This window comes from Globicephala melas, chromosome 3 (assembly GCF_963455315.2).
Source record: "Globicephala melas chromosome 3, mGloMel1.2, whole genome shotgun sequence".
Classification (NCBI taxonomy): Eukaryota; Metazoa; Chordata; class Mammalia; order Artiodactyla; family Delphinidae; genus Globicephala; species Globicephala melas.
Window position 1 is genome coordinate 143,512,062 of NC_083316.1, and position 18,383 is coordinate 143,530,444.

The following is an 18,383-nucleotide window of genomic DNA, read 5'->3' on the forward strand; positions in this document are numbered from 1 at the left end:
CTGATGAGTAATTTATGTTGACTGTTGCTTATTGGCCATCTGGGTGTCTTTTGTGAAGGGTCTGTTCAAGTCTTTTGTACAGTGTTTGTTTTAGACCATCTATTCATTTATATTTATCCACATATTTACCCTTTCCTGTGAACTTTATTCCTCCCTGCAGTTTTTTTTATTGCCTAGGTTTGGTTTGGAGAGGGAGTTAGGGAGTTTCCTTCTTTCCTTTGTACTTACCTTGCTTGGGAGTTGCTGAGCTTCCTGTGGGTTGGGTTCCTCATCAGTTTAGGAAAATTCTCAGCCATATTTCTTCAAATATTGCATCTTTGCCCCATTCTATTCTGGAATTCTAAGTACATATATTATATTAGAACTTTTGACGGTCTCCCAAAGTGTCTTTCACTTTTTTTTTCACTTTTCTTCTCTCCGTGCTTTATTTTGAATATTTATCTACTTCAGATATTTTGCTGTTCTGTATTCCAAGTGTCTATTGAAATTTTGCTTTTCATACAGTTTTGTCTCATTATTTGAATACCTTAATCATAGTTTTCTTTTTAGCTTTTCATTTTGAAATTTTTCTTTTAGCTTTTCATTTTGAAATAATTTCAGACATAACAAAAATTGTAAAATAGTACAAAGAATTCCCATATTAGCTTCCCCAAACATTAACATCTTACAGCCGTAGTATGATTATCAAAATCAGGAAATTAACATTGCTGCAATACAATTCACTAATCTGCGGACCTTAGTCAAGTTTTGCCATTTGTCTTACAGACGTCCTTTTTCTAGTCCAAGATCACATGTTGCATTTAGTTTTCATGTCTCCTTATTCTTTTTTAATCTGGGCAGTTCCTTGCTCTTTCTTTGACTTTCATGATCTTGACACTTACGAAGGGTCAGGTTTTTTGTGGAATGTCCCTCAGCTGGATTTATCTGGTATTTCCTCATGATTAAATTCCAGTTATGCAGTCTTGGGAAGATAGGAGTTCTTCTCACTTTTTTATTTCAGGAGGCACATGATGTTGATATTTCTCATGATTGTTAATATTAATTTTGATCACTTTGTTAAGGTGATACTATCAGTTTCTCCACTGTAAAGTTACTATTTTTCTTCTTTGTAGCTAATAAGTATTCTTTAAACAATTCCAGACTTTAAAGTTGCTGTTGACTTGTTTTTGTTGTTTCTGTTGTCTTGTTTCTCCCTCCCCCTACCTCACCTCTTGGTTTTTAGTCATTTCATCTGACATTGTGGATGAAAAATTATAACGGTTCTAGATAATATCATTCATCCTAGTTAGGTTTTCTGGCCGACAGATAGCATGCCAGCTGGTTGTCTTAATGGTGTCCTTGTGTTGATGCTCTCTGGTGACTTCAAACGGTTGTTTCATATAACTTATTCAGCTTTTAAGTAGTTGATTTTGCTGGAAGGGTTAGTCTACTTCAAGCTACTGCATCATGTCCAGAACAGAAATCCTTACTTACTTACTTGTGACCTAATAATGCTTCAGAATGTATGACCAAATTTAGCAAAACAATATTAGATCTCCAGTTCTTGACACCCTATTTTAATTCCAGTTAATTACCTGACCCTAATTTTTGTTTTTATTTTACTGTACTTGTTTCCTGTAAGCTACCTCAGAATCTTTGATGGAATGAAGAGGATATAAACTAATAATTGGTGCTTTCCGTTTCTCACTTACTGAGTAACGTATTCAAGCGGACACTTCATAATTTACAAATCAAGTTTCTCATGGAAACATTCTTCGTTATGCAGAGCTGATGAATTGTATTTTCATTGTTCTCTTCTTTGTAGATTGGTCCATGTTTCCCTACCTCAGTGTTGATATTTATTAAAGTTTACTGATTAAAAAGCACCATTAGATGCTCCTTACGCCCATCTTTTGTCTGTGAGACAGGATTATGAAGTATTTTTTTCTTTTTCCAAAAGGTCTTAACCACAGAGGAATTGAAGGCTGCTCAGACATCTGTTGCTTATGGCTGTATCAAATATGCTGATCTTTCCCATAACCGGTTGAATGACTATATCTTCTCCTTTGACAAAATGCTGGATGACAGAGGAAATACAGCGGCTTACTTGTTGTATGCCTTCACTAGAATCAGGTAATTGTGGGTACAACATTGTTTTATTTTGAATCAAATGATGGTCATTTCTAGTTTATATCAGTCACTTCTTACTACATGTTTCAATGGAAAAGAATGTACTTAACAAAGGGGAATGATGGCTGTTACCTGATTTTTCAGGTCAATTGCGCGTCTGGCCAGTATTGATGAAGAAATGCTCCAGAAAGCTGCTCGAGAGACCAAGATCATTTTGGACCATGAGAAGGAATGGAAACTAGGCCGGTGCATTTTGAGGTTCCCTGAGGTTCTGCAGAAGATTTTAGATGACTTATTTCTCCACACTCTCTGTGATTATATCTATGAGCTGGCAACTACTTTCACAGAATTCTATGATAGCTGCTATTGTGTGGAGAAAGATCGACAAACTGGTGAGTGGTTCATCCAATAGTCATTTTGGGGATTGGGCACCAACAAGGCATTTATTTGAGTTGGATGTAGGTGGTTTTCAATTTATTTTATTTATGGAAACCACCTCCTTCCCCCCATTTTTCCCCCAGTTACACATTAATCCATATCATATACACAAGACAAAATTGAGCTAGCTCTAATAAAAGCATAAACGGAATTCTTCCCATTCCCAAACTGACTAGTTTCCCCACCCTCAGGCACATGGGATGGAACCATAAGACTCTAAAGAAAAACAATTAGAAGGCCACTAGGAATAGGATATTTCCAACAAAAGCAGTGTGACTGAGGGTCCCAGAATGAACCTTTGTGGTTCTTGATAACGAAAACTACCCTTGGGGGAAAAAAATGATACCTTTTGTAGGCTTTTTGCTCTACCCTGTTAAAGAGTTAATGAAGTAGACTGAATTAATGTGTTACATGGCAAGTAGGCATTTCTGAGAGTCATGCCTGAGAACTAAAACTTCATTAGGAAAAAAATCTCACCATTATGGTGTTAAAGTTTATAGTTAATTCAGACCATGAGGCCTAGGAAAGAACTCTAAAAAGAAAGATAAAATACAATCTAATCAATGCAGGCCTTCTATCTCTTTTATCATCAGTTGAAAACAGATTTCTTGAACAGAACACTTATATTTCTTAGATTGTTTCCCCTTATAGTTTAAGGTAAAGGTGATTCTAATTAAAGCCCCAAAACATCTATGGGTTGGGCTATTCACTTCTCAGTAAAATCCAGAAGTAACATAGATTCTTTAATAGTGATTTGTAAAAAAAAATTTACTGTCTTTTTCTATGTTCTCAGGAGAAGTATTGAAGGTGAACATGTGGCGTATGCTGCTATGTGAAGCAGTAGCTGCTGTCATGGCCAAGGGGTTTGATATCCTGGGAATAAAGCCTGTCCAAAGAATGTAATCCTCCTTAGGTTTGAACACTGTGTGTTTTTACCAAAGTGGCCATTAGCATTGTTTGCTTTTTCACAATCATCAATCATGTGGATACAAAAACAAGTAAAAGAAATTTGTCAGCTATCTACAGAACATGTGGTTCTTTATCTCTCACAACTAGGCTTCTGAAAAGAAAAATACTTTCACTAATTTTAATTAAATAAGGAATCCCATTTATTGAGCCCTACTGTAGTCCCCAAGAACACAACCTTCATTACCATTTATTCTGAAAAAACAAATGCTTAATAAACATGAATGGTATTGCACCATGCTGTTTCCAAGGGTCTCCAAGCTCAAAGGAGCCTTAGGTATGATCTTAATGAGTTATGACAATAACTACCATTTACGACTGGTATGCACAGAGCCCATGTCCACAGAATAAAGGATAAATTGAGAATAAATATCTAACTAAAGCGAATTGCAATGAGAAGACAAATTATTAAAAAGAAGCCAAGTAGAAGTTCTGGAGTTGAAAAGTATAACTGAAATGAAAGATTTGCTAGAGGGGCCCAACAGCAGATTTGAGCAGATAGATGAAAGAACTTAATAGATAGGCCAAATTGAAATTATACAGTCTGAGAAAGAATTATATTAATGCTTAGAATGAAATTTTTAAAAAATGAACAGAGCCTAAGAGATGACCTACAGGACACCATCAAAAGTACCAACATATGTATAATGGGAGTCCCAGATGAGAGGAGAGAAAGAAGCATAAAATATTTGAAGAAATAATAGCTAAAAATTTCTCAGATTTGATGAAAAACGTTAATCTAAAAAAAAAAAAACAAAAAAACGTTAATCTACATATAGAAAGAAGCTTAATAAACTCCAAATGGGATAAACTCAGAGATCCTTTTTGAAATATGTAAACTGTTGAAAGACAGACAAATTGGAAATCTTGAAAGCAAGAGAGAAGCTACTCAAATCACATGCAAGGGATCCTCAATAGCAGCAGTCCCCAATTTCAGCAACAATTTTTCCACAGACGGGGGGTGGAGGGTAATGGTTCAGGCGGTAATGCAAGCGATGGGGAGCAATAGGTGAAGCTTTGCTCGCTTGCCAGCTGCTCACCTCCTGCCGTGTGGCCCGGTTCCTAACGTTCAGTTATTTCGCCTTCATCAGTTGTCTTTGTCACTGAGAGAACCGCTAAGGAATGAAAGAGTTTAAACCCTTTACTTCGGACCACACTCAGCCTGTCTGCATCCCTCTGATTCAACCACCAAGGGAGGAGGGAGGCGTCCTGGGGCTGCTGCTCCCCACAGACACCCACCCTGTCTAGCATGCTTTTGGTCTCCAGGATTTTACCAGGTTTGTTCTTTTTAATTCTCAACATTTGGGGTAGAGGTGGACGGTATGAAGCCCCAATTTCCCATTGTGTTTGTAGACAGTTTCAACTGAAGCAATCAGAAACTAGGACTAAAACTTCCTATAAATGAGAAAATTCCCCCAAAGAAGCACTTTAAAGATACCTCTGAGAAAAGTTACGGAGCAGAAGTCACTGAGTAATATAAACACACACACACACAAACACACACTCAAATAAAAAGCAAAAGAAAATGCAATAATTAAGTGCCAGTCTTCTCCTTGGTCCACAGCCCAGGGGTTGGGGACACCTCTTAGTAGGATTGACAACTACAGAAAACATAGGAAGTGGGGGATGGAGCTATATAGGAACAAAGATTTTGTACACTGTTGATATGAAGTTGTTACAAACTAAAGTTGTCTAAACTAGGTTGTTACAAACTAAATTTAGATGTTACTTATTATCCCCAGGGCAATCACTAAGAAAATAACTTAAAAATATAAGGTAAAAGAAATTACAAGGGAAATGTTTAGAAATACCTATTCCTTTTTAAGTTGAATAATATCTATGGTATGTATATACCATATTTTCCTGGTCCGTTTGTCTGTTGATGGGCACTCGGGTTGCGTCCATGTTTTAGCTATTATGAATAATGCTGCTAATGATCATGAGTGTTCACGTTTTCTTCAGGACCCTGCTTTCAGTTCTTTTGCGTATATGCTCAGGGGCAGAATAGCTGGATCAAATGGTAATTATTTTTAATTGTTCAAGGAACTGCTGCGTTTCCCACAGAAGCTGTACCATTTTACATTCCCAGCAGCAGTGCACAAGGGTTACAATTTCTCCATCCTCGTCAACACTCTTTTTGATAGTAGCCATCCTGTTGGGTGTGAGGTGGTGTCTCAGTTGTGCTTTGCATTTCCCTAATTAGTTAACATTTTGAAGGCAGAAGGAAGAAAATAATAAAAGACTAGAGTGGAGATGTATGAAATAGAGAATAGGAAAACAATGGAGAAAATCAAACCAAAATTTGGCTCTTTGAAAAGATCAATAAATTTGACAAACGAAACGTCTATAGCTAGACTGATGAGAGCTCAAATTACTAAAATCAGGCATGAAAGTGGGGATATTACTACTAACCTTACAGAATAAAATGTAAGAGACGACTATGTACAGTTGCATGCCAAAAAATTTAGACAACTTAGATGAAATTTTAAAAATTCTTAGAAACACACAAACTACCAAAGCTGATTGAAGAAGAAATAGAAAATCTGAATAGGCCTCAAACAAGTAAAGAGATTGAATCAGTTATACCAAAAAAATTCCAATAAGGAAAACTCCAGGACCAGATGGCTTCTCTGGTGAATTCTACCAAACCTTTAAAGGAGAATTAATATCAATTCTTCTCAAAGTCTTCCAAAAAAGAAAGGAATCACTGCCTAACTCATTCTGTGAGGCCATTATTACCCTGATACCAAAACCAAAGACATCACAAGATAAGAAAAGCATAGATCAACATTCCATATGTATATAGATGAAAACATCAAAAGTACTAGCAAATCAAATTTAACAATATTAAAACAATTAATACATCACGAGCAAATGAGAGGCTCCAATCAAGATGGCGGAGCAGTAGGATGTGGAACTCCCCTCCTCCCAAAAATACATCTGCAAATGGAACAATTCTTATAGAACACCTACTGAACACCAGCAGAAGTCCTAAAACACCTGAAAGGATGAGAAATATCTCCACATAACTGGGTAGGATGAAAGGGAGGAAAAAAAGGGACAGGACCTGCACCGCTGGGAGGGAGCTGAAGAAAGATTCCCACACCCTGGGAAGCCCCTCACCTGCGGGGAGATCAGCTGGGACAGAAAAGGAGCTTCAGAGGCTCAGAGGAGGGCACGGCAACTGGTTTGTGGCAGGCAGAACAGAGAGACTACACAGACGGTCCGAGCCACCGCCCTGTACCCCCAGCCTAACGCACATCCGCTGGTACAGGTGGGGGCTGGGTGCTGAAACATGGGGTTTAGAGGACAAACCTGGGGAGAGGACTGGTGTTGGCTGCTCGGAGACAGACTGAAGGAGCTGGAGTGTGGTACGGCCACAACCAGGGCTAGAAGCCAGGCCCACCATAGAAACGAAGCACCGTTGTTAAGTGGTGCACGAACCGGGGAGGGGGTGCTGCCGTTACAGCCTCTTTCTCCATGTGCTAGCCCCTGCCCACGCAGGCTCCGGGAGAGCACGCCCCAGCCACCCCACCTCGGCCAGCTCCCACCTGGGCAGTCTTGCAGGCCCCAGATGCCACCTAGACAGGCTCCGAGGCCAACCGCAGCCTCGGGAGCAGACACCAGCAGTTTGCCCGCATTCAGAGGTAGGGCCAAAAGCACAGCTGAGCCCCAGGGGCCACACAACTTAGGAAGCAGGGCTGAAAATTCAGTGCCTGTGGGACATCCGAACAGACAGCGGGTGCTCCCACGGCTGGGACGGGTCTGGCCTTAATAGCTGTGGGCTTTGTGGGTGCATGCACGCAGGGACTGGGCCGTGCCAGGGTCTAAGCTACCTCTATAGCTCCCACAGCAGGTCCAGGTGTGGGACTTTTGCTGTCCTGGGACCTGACTTCAGTGGCTCTGTGCTGGTGTCCTTGAGACACCTGGGTGGATGGCCGGCATACCCATGGTTGACGCAGGGCCAAGGGCAGTGCCAAACCAGTGTACTTTGTGATCCCGGACAATGGGTGAAAGGTGACACATCAGAGCACACTCACCAGTGAACAGCTCCAGCAGAGGAATACTCAGTGGCTCCCCTCCCAGTGGGAGTGCTCCAGTCCCACCTACCTCACACCACAGCTCAGTAATGCAGCTCAGAAACAGATCTGGGGACGTCTACTCCAACATCTAGGTAGCAGACCCTGCCCCTGACAGGGCAGTGACAAAGAGCAAAGAGGAGGCCCCACTCAACATCCAGTGCAGGCTCTGGCCACCACACCACCAGTCACACCTTCTATCAAGGGGATAATGGCCAGCATACACTGAGGAAAGTGGTGGCAGCCATCCATACTAAAAACAGCCCCTGCGCCACAAATGTTAAACCCACGTAGGCTACAAAGGGACGCTCCCACATTAGTATAGCCCTCCAGGACCACAGTAGATAACTGTTTTTCCTAAACTCAGAGCAAGAGAAATATAAGTAAAATGAAGAAGCAGAGGAACCATTGCCAATAAAAAGATCAAGAGAATTCCCCTGAAACAACAAACAATGAAACAGACCTCTTCAGTCTAATAGACAAAAAGGAGATAATGAAAATACTGAAGGAATTAAGAAAGGCTATTGGCAGAAATGCAGATTACTGTAAAAAGGACCTAGAAACTAGGAGGAACCAAGAAAAAATAGTTCATCATGAGCAAATGAGACTTACCCAGGAATGTAAGGATGGTTCAACATTTGAAAATAAATCCAAGTAATACATCATATTAATCAATTAATTAAATAGCAGCACTATTTACAAGAGTCAAGACATGGAAACAGCCTAAGTGTCCATCAACAGATGAATAGATAGAGAAGATATGGCAAATATATATACAATGCAGTATTGCTCAGCCATAAAAAAAAGAGTGAAATAATGCCATTTGGAGCAACATGAATGGACCTAGAGATTATCATACTAAGTGAAGTAAGCCAGACAGAGAAAGACAAATATCATATGATATTACTTATATGTGGAATCTAAAAAAAGGATACAAATGAGCTTATTTACAAAACAGAAATAGACTCACAGGTACAGAAAACAAACTTATGGTTACCAAAGGGAAGGAGGGGCGAAGGAAAACTTAGGAGTTTGGGATTAAAATATACACACTACTGTATATAAAATAGATAACCAACAAGAACCTACAGTATAGCACAGAGAACGCTACTCAATATCTTGTAACAATCTATAATGGAAGAGAGTGTAAAAAAAAAGGATATATATATTTTTATATATGTATAACTGAATCACTTTACACCAGAAACTAACAATTGTAAATCAACTATATTTCAATAAATTTTTAAATCAAATTTAAAAATTTTATTTAATATGTATTGTTGATTGATTAACGTGAAAACTCACAGACGACAGCACTATAACTCATGCCTGAACAAAGCTTATGTAACACACTTATTTTCTTTCAAAGGCACATCATAGCCTTCTTGGACAATTTTAAACAGCAAGATCACCAACAAAAAGCACAAAAGTGTCACTAAATAGGCCGCGAAAAGGACCATTTTTTTACAGTATGTGAACTGAAACAAGATGGCAGAACAGCACCTTGTTCAACCTAAGCTGGTAACGTGTTCATTGGGTGACTCAAATTTTTCACTGCTCTGTGCATAGCCATGAATGATTGCAAACACTCTACGAGTATCAATTTGGGGGTTACAAATAAATGTTAGCAAGCTGATAAACTCACAAATATGGAATCCATGAATAGGGAGAACAAACTGTTATCTTGCTGGTGACTTGATTTTCTCTCATCCTGTAATGTCTTTTTTTTTTAGAGCTTTTATTTATTTATTTTTATAAATTTATTTATTTTATTTTATTTTTGGGTGTATTGGGTCTTCATTGCTGTGCGGGCTTTCTGTAGCTGCAGCAAGCGGGGGCTATTCTTCATTGTGGTGTGCGGGCTTCTCATTGCGGTGGCTTCTCTTGTTGTGGAGCACGGGCTCTAGTCTCACAGGCTTCAGTAGTTGTGGCGTGCAGGCTCAGTAGTTGTGACTCACGGGCTCTAGAGTGCAGGCTCAACAGTTGTGGCACATGGGCTTAATTTGTCCGCGGCATGTGGGATCTTCCCGGACCAGGGCTCGAACACATGTCCCGTGCGTTGGCAGGCGGATTCTCAACCACTGTGCCACCAGGGAAGCCTCTGTAATGTCTTTAAATACTGTATTATCTCCAATGAGCCCGTGCAGCCCTAAATTTCCCAAACACATACACTACTGTATTTTATTTATTTTATTTTTATTTATTTTTGTTTTTGTTTTTGGCTGCATTGGGTCTTTGTCACTGTGTGCGGGCTTTCTCTAGTTGCAGCGAGTGGGAACTACTCTTCGTTGTGGTGCGTGGGCTTCTCATTGTGGTGGCTTCTCTTTGTTGCGGAACATGGGCTCTAGGCACGCGGGCTTCAGTAGTTATGGCTCACGGGCTCTAGAGCACAGGCTCAGTAGTTGTGGTGCACGGGCTTAGTTGCTCCACGGCATGTGCTCCACGGCATGTGGGATCCCTTCCTGGACCAGGGATCGAACCCGTGTCCCCTGCAGTGGCAGGCAGATTCTTAACCATTGCACCACCAGGGAAGTTCCTACACGACTTTAAAAAAGGGAATTGGGGGGGTGGTGGTCCAGTGGCTGGGACTCGGCTTGAACAAAGATCCCACAAGCTGCACAGTGTGGCCAAAAATAAAAAAGGGGGTGGGGGAATGGAAATGCTGCTGGGTGACCAGCTCATAGTTTCTGCTCTGTGTGGCAATCATTCCTTTTATGTTGTTTAGTGTTAGTTTGCTACTGCTGTTATAACAAATTTCCACTAACTTGGTGGCTTGAAATAATAGAAATTTATTCTTTCACAATTCTGGAGGCCAGAAGTCCAAAATCAGTATCACTGGGACAAAATCAAGGTATTATTGCCTCTTCCAGCTTCCAATGGCTGACAACATTACTTGACTTGGCCACATCATTCCAATTTCTGCCCCTGTGATCACATCACTTTCTCTTCTGTGATATCCCCTTCTGCCTATAAAGTTACATATGATTGCCTTCAGGGTCCACCCAAATAATTCAGGATAATCTCCTCATATCAAGATCCTTAAGTGCATATGCAGAGACTCTTTTCCCATATAAGGTAACATTTACAGGTTTGAGGAATTAGGATCTGGTATTTTTTAGGAACATTTTTCACCTACCACACCTAGTCTTGTCTGTCCATGTGCTTTGTGGGCAGCAAGCTCTTACTCAGAGTCCTGTGAGACTTCCGGGCTTGCACCTGAGGGTTCACAATCCAGCTGAGCCTGGGTAGAGTGACACACCTCTAAAGAGGCCAGAGAAGTTACCAGGAGCCAAGAAACTGGTCTGTTTCCAGCTCTGCTGTGTACCTTGGACAAAGGGCCCATGCTTACCAAGCCTTGGGTTCCTTATTTCTGAATGCTCTTCTACACCAGGACAGCTCAGAGCTGCTGCAGATGAACTTGCAAATTGTAGCCCCCTCCTTAGTGAAAGACAGTTTAAGGGAAGTGATTTTGCCTCATTTCTCTGCTTTGGCTGAGTCCACTCAAGCATAGCCAACCAACATCAACAGATCACCTACTCCCTACCAGGCTTCCTTCTAGGCCCAGGATAACACAGTACCTCAGACATCAAGGAGCCCCCAGCTAAAATGGGGGTAAAAGGGGGGCATGGCATGGGTAAAGGTACCAGGAAGCCCCAGGGTGAGAAGCCTCAATTATATCTCACAGTATTCAGGCTCACTCATTATAGGAATGTTTTTAAGAAACAGATTAGATATGAATAAAGTTAGTGAGTTGCGTTACTTTAAAAGGTCTCAGGGGGCTTCCCTGGTGGTGCAGTGGTTGAGAGTCCGCCTGCCGATGCAGGGGGCACGGGTTCGTGCCCTGGTCCGGGAGGATCCCACGTGCCGCGGAGCGGCTGGGCCCATGGGCCATGGCTGCTGGGCCTGCGCGTCCGGAGCCTGTGCTCCACAGCGGGAGGGGCCACAATAGTGAGAGGCCTGCATACCACACACAAAAAAATGTCTCAGGCTCTAATCATGAAGTCTAGGGTGCAGTTGAAGTACTCCCCAACCTACTTTTCTTCAGAATAGGTCAGAATAAGAAGAATTTTTCACTTTAGAAAGGAGCAGGACTTCCCTGGTGGCGCACTGGTTAAGACTCCACCTACCAATGCAGGGGACACAAGTTCGATCCCTGGTCCTGGAAGATCCCACATGCTGCAGAGCAACTAAGCCCATGCACCACAACTACTGAGCCTGTGCTCTAGAGCCCGTGAGCCACAACTACTGAGCCTGCATGCCACAACTACTGAAGCCTATGTGCCTAGAGCCTGTGCTCTGCAACGAGAAGCCACTGCAATGAGAGCCTATGCATTGCAACAAAGAGTAGCCCCCACTCGCTGCAAATAAAGAAAGCCCACGCGCAGCAACGAAGACCCAACGCAGCTAAATAAATAAATAATAAAATAAAATAAAAACTATAAAAGAAAAAAAAACTATAAAAGAAAGGAGCTAAGAGCCTCCAGTGTGGTGGTATGAAATGGGACAGATGCATCCACGGAAACTAGAGGCTTGAAGGGGGATATATGGGACAAATTTCATACAGCTAACCTAGTTGGGAGCCAAAGGTTACCATAGACAAACATTTTTATAATTATCAGAAAATTTGAGTTGCTTCTAGTTTGTCAAGGGAGGGAGGTTTGGGGTATTAAAAAGGCCATCCAGCATTTCTCCCTGTATTCTGCAAGGGAAGGGGAAGGGCAGACCCCACCCCAGGGAATTCTTCACTGAACATAGAGGTTAGATGGGCAACAGGGACCTCAGTGGACTGAGAGGCTACCATGCTACAAGGAGTGTCAGGCCAAGTCTCTTGTGTTGGTGTCTGACTGAGACAGGAGTCCAGAAATTCTGTGTGAGTGCCCTTTGCCGACTGGGTACAGAGGGGCTTGTCCTAGACCACCCTCTAGGAGACCCTTGTTTGGTTAGGATTGCTACCCTTTGAAGGGAGGCACTGATCCACTGGTCCTTTCCTTCCCAACTGGCCCTTTCAACATTATTTCTACCTTTCCCAGTGAGCTCTAGCTGTAATTATGAAACTAACTTTAATAAATTTAGTCCCGTAATAGAAATAAATTGTGTTTGTCAAAACCCATAGAGGGTATAACACCAAGAGTGAGACCAGATAGAAACTATGGACTTTGGGTGATGATGACGTGTCAACGAAAGTTCATCATGGGAACAATGTAACACTGGTGTGGGACATCTATACTGGGGGAGCCTGTGGGTGGGGGGCTCAGGGTATATGGGAACTCTGTACTTCCTGCTCAAATTTGTTGTGAACCTAAAACTGCTCTAAAAAATAGTCTTTTTTTTTTGAGGAACTGTATGAGGGCTCTTTGCTCACCTTGACCTCCTTGAATCCCTAGACCAGCATAATCGCCTTCGTTTGTTTTGAATAGAGTATTTGCCAAATATTAAGGGCAAACTCAGTAGAGAGTTGGAGTCAACCATTCAAGAAATTTCCAACTTTCGAGAGTGTCTTTTTTTTTTTCCCAAATAAATAGTTAGTTGGCTTTTAATTGGAAAAACAGAGGCTCAGTATTGCATCCTATTTGAACCCTATTTGGTGTTTCCTGACTAGGCCTCTCCCCTAGACAGTGTATCAGAGAAAAAAAATGGAACCTATTTTTCTGAAGCTGGAATGTAAATTAATTTTCTGTTATTATCCTCCTCACACTCCCTTCATTCCTATGGATATCCAAATGGTTTTAATCAAAATTAGATTCAGAGGCAATATTACAGTTATTCTTTTTAAAAATAATGTTTTTCCCCCTTGCCACAGAACTGACTTTATTTTTATTTATTTACTTATTTGGCCACATGACATGGCTTGCAGGATCCTAGTTCTCTAACCAAGGACCGAACCTGTGCCTCCTGCAGTGAAAGCATAGAGTCTTAACCACTGGACTGCCAGGGAACTCCCACCACAGAACTAACTTCAGAAACTGAATTAAGAAGAAAAATAAAACAAAAGTTACAAGTAATCCAAATGCCCATTTATAAATACTGCAGTGTTTTGTTCCTTTTGTGTACAAACACACGCATGTGTGTACATACATAATGGGAAAGGGTCATATTTTAACTAGATTTGTTTTTCAGTTAATATGGACATTGGTCCATGGCTTTGCATATTCTTTCAAAACATCAGTTTTAGGACTCCCCTGGTGGCACAGTGGTTAAGACTCCGTGCTCCCAATTCAGGGGGCCTGGGTTCGATCCCTAGTCAGGGAACTAGATCCCACATGCATGCCGCAACTAAGAGTTCGCATGCCACAACTAAGGAGCCGGCGAGCCGCAACTAAGGAGCCCACGAGCTGTGACTAAGGAGCGCACCTGCTGCAACTAAGACCCATAGCAAACAAATAAATAGTAAAATAAATAAAATTTTAAAAAATAAAAGATAATTGGAGAATATTAGAAACAGTTAAAAAAAACATCAGGTTTAGTAGCAAATTATATTCCATTTTATGGATATACTACAATTTAAATCAATCTTGTATTGTTGAACACAGAGCTTATTTCTTAACTTATGCTTTTTCAGGTGATACTGCAGTGAAGACTCCTGGGTATAAATCTTGGCACAGATCCATGATCATTCTCCTTCTAGTAAACACCAAGAGGTGGAATTGTGGAGTCAGAAGGTACATGCCTGGTAAAGACTTCAGCACAATTAACAAATGGCTTGATAGGGAGGGAAGCACGTCACAGTCCCAGCAGCAATGCATGAAAACTCCATGTCCTAAATCCTCGTCAATATTGGATATTGAGTTTGACAGGTTTGGCGACACTAGCTTAGTACTGAGAAAATTAATCAGCCTGAAATCACTGCACCCTAACTCTGTGTTAAAACACAGAGAAGTATATGTCCTGGTTCTGAAGGAATTCACAGAATATGGGCCAGGTTTTTCCTGGCTGAACCACTTACTTCCCTGCTGTTTGGCTCTGGAAGAGTTATTGACCCTCTTTGCCTTAACCTTGCCTGCCAGCCGTGAGGATGAGTATCTGGACTGAATTTATCATATTCTCATTTACATTTGTATTATAAGTAATATATAAATGAGAATATATATATGTTCTTATTTAGCCTCCCCAACTAGACACAAATATATATATATATAAACTAATAACTATAATATATATACAGTTAATATATACAGGGTTCAAAAGCGGTTGTCACTGCCAGTGCTATTACTACTACTGATTATAATAATCATTGAGATGGCTCTGGGTAGACACTTAACAAATGTTAATTACCACTTACAAGCTGTTTAACTTGGCTTAGAAAAGTTACGCCCTCTCTCCAATCATTAGCTTCCCCATCTGTTCAACGGAACTAAAAATACCCATTTCCTAGGATTACTGTGAGGATTATAGGAAATGAAACCATCAGCTCAGTACCAGGAATATAGAAGGAAGTTTTCTTCCTTTAGGAATATTTTAGAAACCGACTTCAGAAAAATAATGCATAATGCCTGATAATAAACAACTCAGTTTCTTTTGTGAAGAACTCTAAGATCAGGGGCTGAATCAGCAAGAGCTGGTGAAACTACATCTTTACCCTTTATCCTCCTTTCTGGAAAAATTATTCTTTCCAAACATCAACTCTTTTGGCCTGATGTTCAGGTGCCTGTCACTGGGTTTGCCTGGCTGACGGCAAAAAATCATAGGAAGGCTGAGGTGCCAATCTAGGAGACCGAAATAAGAGTAGGGATTAGGTGGAGAAGAAGGAAATTCTTTCTCCCTATGTTCTTGCTTAGTTAATACCTAATGGCTTTTTAAGGGGTTGCAAGTATAGTTTAATAAAGATGTGCCAATATCTAGCAGCAAAGGCACTCTGCCAACATCATAAGCCCCTCTGCACCTGCTCTGGCATAATAACTTTGATAAGAACTACTCATTACTGAGCACATACTGTAAGACTCTATAATCCTTCCAACAACCTGATTATTCCAATGAAGACATAGCTATTCAGAAGAGATAACAATTCAGAGCCAGGACTGGGACTCATGTCTGTTTGCCTTGAAGTACATGTTTTTCCTTGTGTACTTTCTCTCTCTTCCTCTAGTACTTTTCAGATTCCTGCCTTTTCCTTCTAGCCCACCCGGATTTCAGGCCAGCCTTTGTACCCATACCAGGTGCATCACCGATCCCCATGGCTTTAAGATCTCCTGTTCCCATGGCCCTGCACCTGGCGGACTGAGAGGGATGACAGCTGCTCTTTCTTTGCAGGGCACAGAGCTCTGAGTAGCACACCAAGATGTGCAGGAAACTGCAAGCTGAGAACCCTTACATATTTCTGAGTCTCTGAGTCATTGAAGAAAAAGAGGTACTTCAGTGAAGAGGGCTCAGCCTTACTAGGAAGTATACAGGAAATATTAAAGGCACTGTGTTTTTAAATAGTATACTTAGCAAACTTGAATATTTTTGGCTAAAGCAATTTCATATTGTGACCAAGGGAACTGAGTGAGTTCAATTAAGGTACTATGAAGAGACAGGAGCATTGCATACAGACCAATGTTTTAACAGTTAAGATTATTTTTTATCTTTGACCTAAAGGAGACAAGTATACTCAATAGGGAAAAGATAGTGTCTCAATAAACAGTGCTGGGAAAGCTGGATATTCACATGCAAAAGAATGAAATTGGACCCCTATCTTACGTGACTTACAAAAATTAACTCAAAGTGGATTAAAGACTTAAATGTAAGATCAGAAACCATAAAACTCCTAGAAGAAAACATAGGGGAAAATCTGCTTGACACTGGGCTTGGCAATAATTATTTTTTTAGATATGACACCAAAAGCACAAGCAACAAAAGTGAAAATAAACAAGTGAGACTATATCAAACTGAAAATTTTGTGTATAGTCAAGAAGCAATCAATGATATGAAAAGGCAACCTATGTAATGGCAGAAAATATTTGTAAACTACATATCTGATAGGGGGTTGATATCCAAAATATATAGGGAACTCATACAACTCAACAGCCAAAAAAAAAAAAAAATTCCCACCCAAATAATCCAATTAAAAAATGGGCAGGAAAAAAACAAAAAAAGGGCAGGGACTTCCGTGGTGGTGCAGTGGTTAAGACTCTGCACTCCCAATGCAGGGGGCCTGGGTTCAATCCCTGGTCATGGAACTAGATCCCACATGCATGCTGCAACTAAGAGTTCGAATGCCACAACTAAGGAGCTCATGTGCCACAACCAAGGAGCCAGATAGCCACAACTAAGGAGCCTGGGAGCTGCAACTAAGGAGCATGCCTGCCACAACTAAGACCCAGTGCAACCAAATAAATAAATAAATTTTTTTTAAATGGGCAAAGGGTTGGAATAGATGAATAGACATTTTTCCAAAAGATATTCACATGGCCAACAGGTACCTGAAAAGGTGCACAGCATGACTAATCGTCAGGAAAATGCATTTCAAAACTAAAATGAGATATCACCTCACACTTGTTAGAATAGCTATTACCAGAAAAGACAAGAGCTAAGTGCTGGTGAATATGTGGAAAATAGGGGACTCTTGCTCACTGTTGATGGGAATGTAAATTGGTGAAGCCACTATGGAAAACAGTATGGCAATTCCTCAAAAAATTAAAAATAGAACAACTATATGATCCAACAGTTCTACTTTTGGATATATACCTGAAGAAAATGAAATCACTATCTTTGAAACTGAGCAGGACCCTACCGGGTCTTCCTGGGGAAAGACACCCAACCTGTGTCCTCCATCTCTTATTTTAAAAAAAACTTTAGCCTCCTAGGCCTTCCAAAGAGCAAATATAATCAGAAATACAGAAACAAAGGAAAGCAATCAAGCAAGACAAAATAATAATAGTTTAACCATAAAACAAAGTCAATGACCTTTAATTCCTCCTCAGAGGCTATAGATAATATCCTGATCCAAATCTTTGAGTTGTTTTTCAAATATTAAAACCCCCACAAGATGGAAGAAGTTGACTGCATGCTGACCACTAGCATGTAGCCCCCAGATGAGCTGGAGCGTGAAGATTGATAATGCTGACCTCTGTGACCTCATCTGGTTGCCTCACCACCCACCAATAAGAAAATTGTGTGTGAGCTGATCACATACTCCACAACACTTTCCCTCACTTTGTCTTTTAAAACCCTTCCCTAGGGACTTCCCTGGCAGTTCAGTGGTTAAGACTCCGTGCTTCCATTGCAGGGGGCACGAGTTTGATCCCTGGTCAGGGATCTAAGATCCCACATGCTGTGTGATACGGGAAAGAAAGGAAGAGAGAGAGAGAAAGAAAGAAAGGGAAAGAAAGAGAAAGGAAGAAAGGAAGGAAGAAAGAAAGAAAGAAAAAGCCATTTCCTAAAAGCCATCAGGGAGTTCAGGTTTTCCAAGCATTAGCTGCTTGTTCTCCTTGCTTGTTACCCTGCAATAAATGTTGTACTTTTCTTCACCAAAACCCCGTGTCAGTAGATTGGCTTTGCTGCAGGCAAATAGACCCAAGTTTGGTTTGGTAATGTCTTGAAGAGATATCTGCACATCCACATTCATTAGAGCATTATTTACATTAGCAAAGACATGGGAACTAAGTGTTCATCAATGGATGAATGGATAAAGAAGTTATACACACAAGTGCATGCGCACATGCATGCACACGCACACACACACACACGCACACACACAGAATGGAGTATTATTCAGCCATTAAAAAGGAACTCCTGGGCTTCCCTGGTGGCACAGTGGTTGAGAGTCCACCTGCCGAGGCAGGGGACGCAGGTTTGTACCCTGGTCCAGGAAGA

At 41.0% G+C, this 18,383-nt stretch overlaps 1 protein-coding gene across 5 annotated transcripts in view; it reads left to right on the top strand.

The window, feature by feature from the left end:
* The window catches only part of RARS1 (arginyl-tRNA synthetase 1), a 36,483-nt gene extending 19,856 nt beyond the window's left edge, over positions 1-16,627 (top strand). The window contains exons 13-18 of one of the 5 annotated variants that reach the window (XM_060296582.1): positions 1,940-2,112; positions 2,254-2,501; positions 3,341-4,790; positions 8,962-9,113; positions 14,152-14,262; positions 15,707-16,627. In XM_060296582.1, the coding sequence (XP_060152565.1) occupies positions 1,940-2,112; positions 2,254-2,501; positions 3,341-3,450 (531 nt within the window). In that variant the 3' untranslated portion in view covers positions 3,451-4,790; positions 8,962-9,113; positions 14,152-14,262; positions 15,707-16,627. Of the gene's footprint in view, positions 1-1,939; positions 2,113-2,253; positions 2,502-3,340; positions 4,791-8,961; positions 9,114-14,151 lie in introns of all 5 variants that reach the window. The other 4 variants (XM_060296583.1, XM_060296581.1, XM_060296584.1 and 1 more) reach the window with 4 other exon arrangements.
* The last annotated feature ends 1,756 nt before the right edge of the window (positions 16,628-18,383 follow it).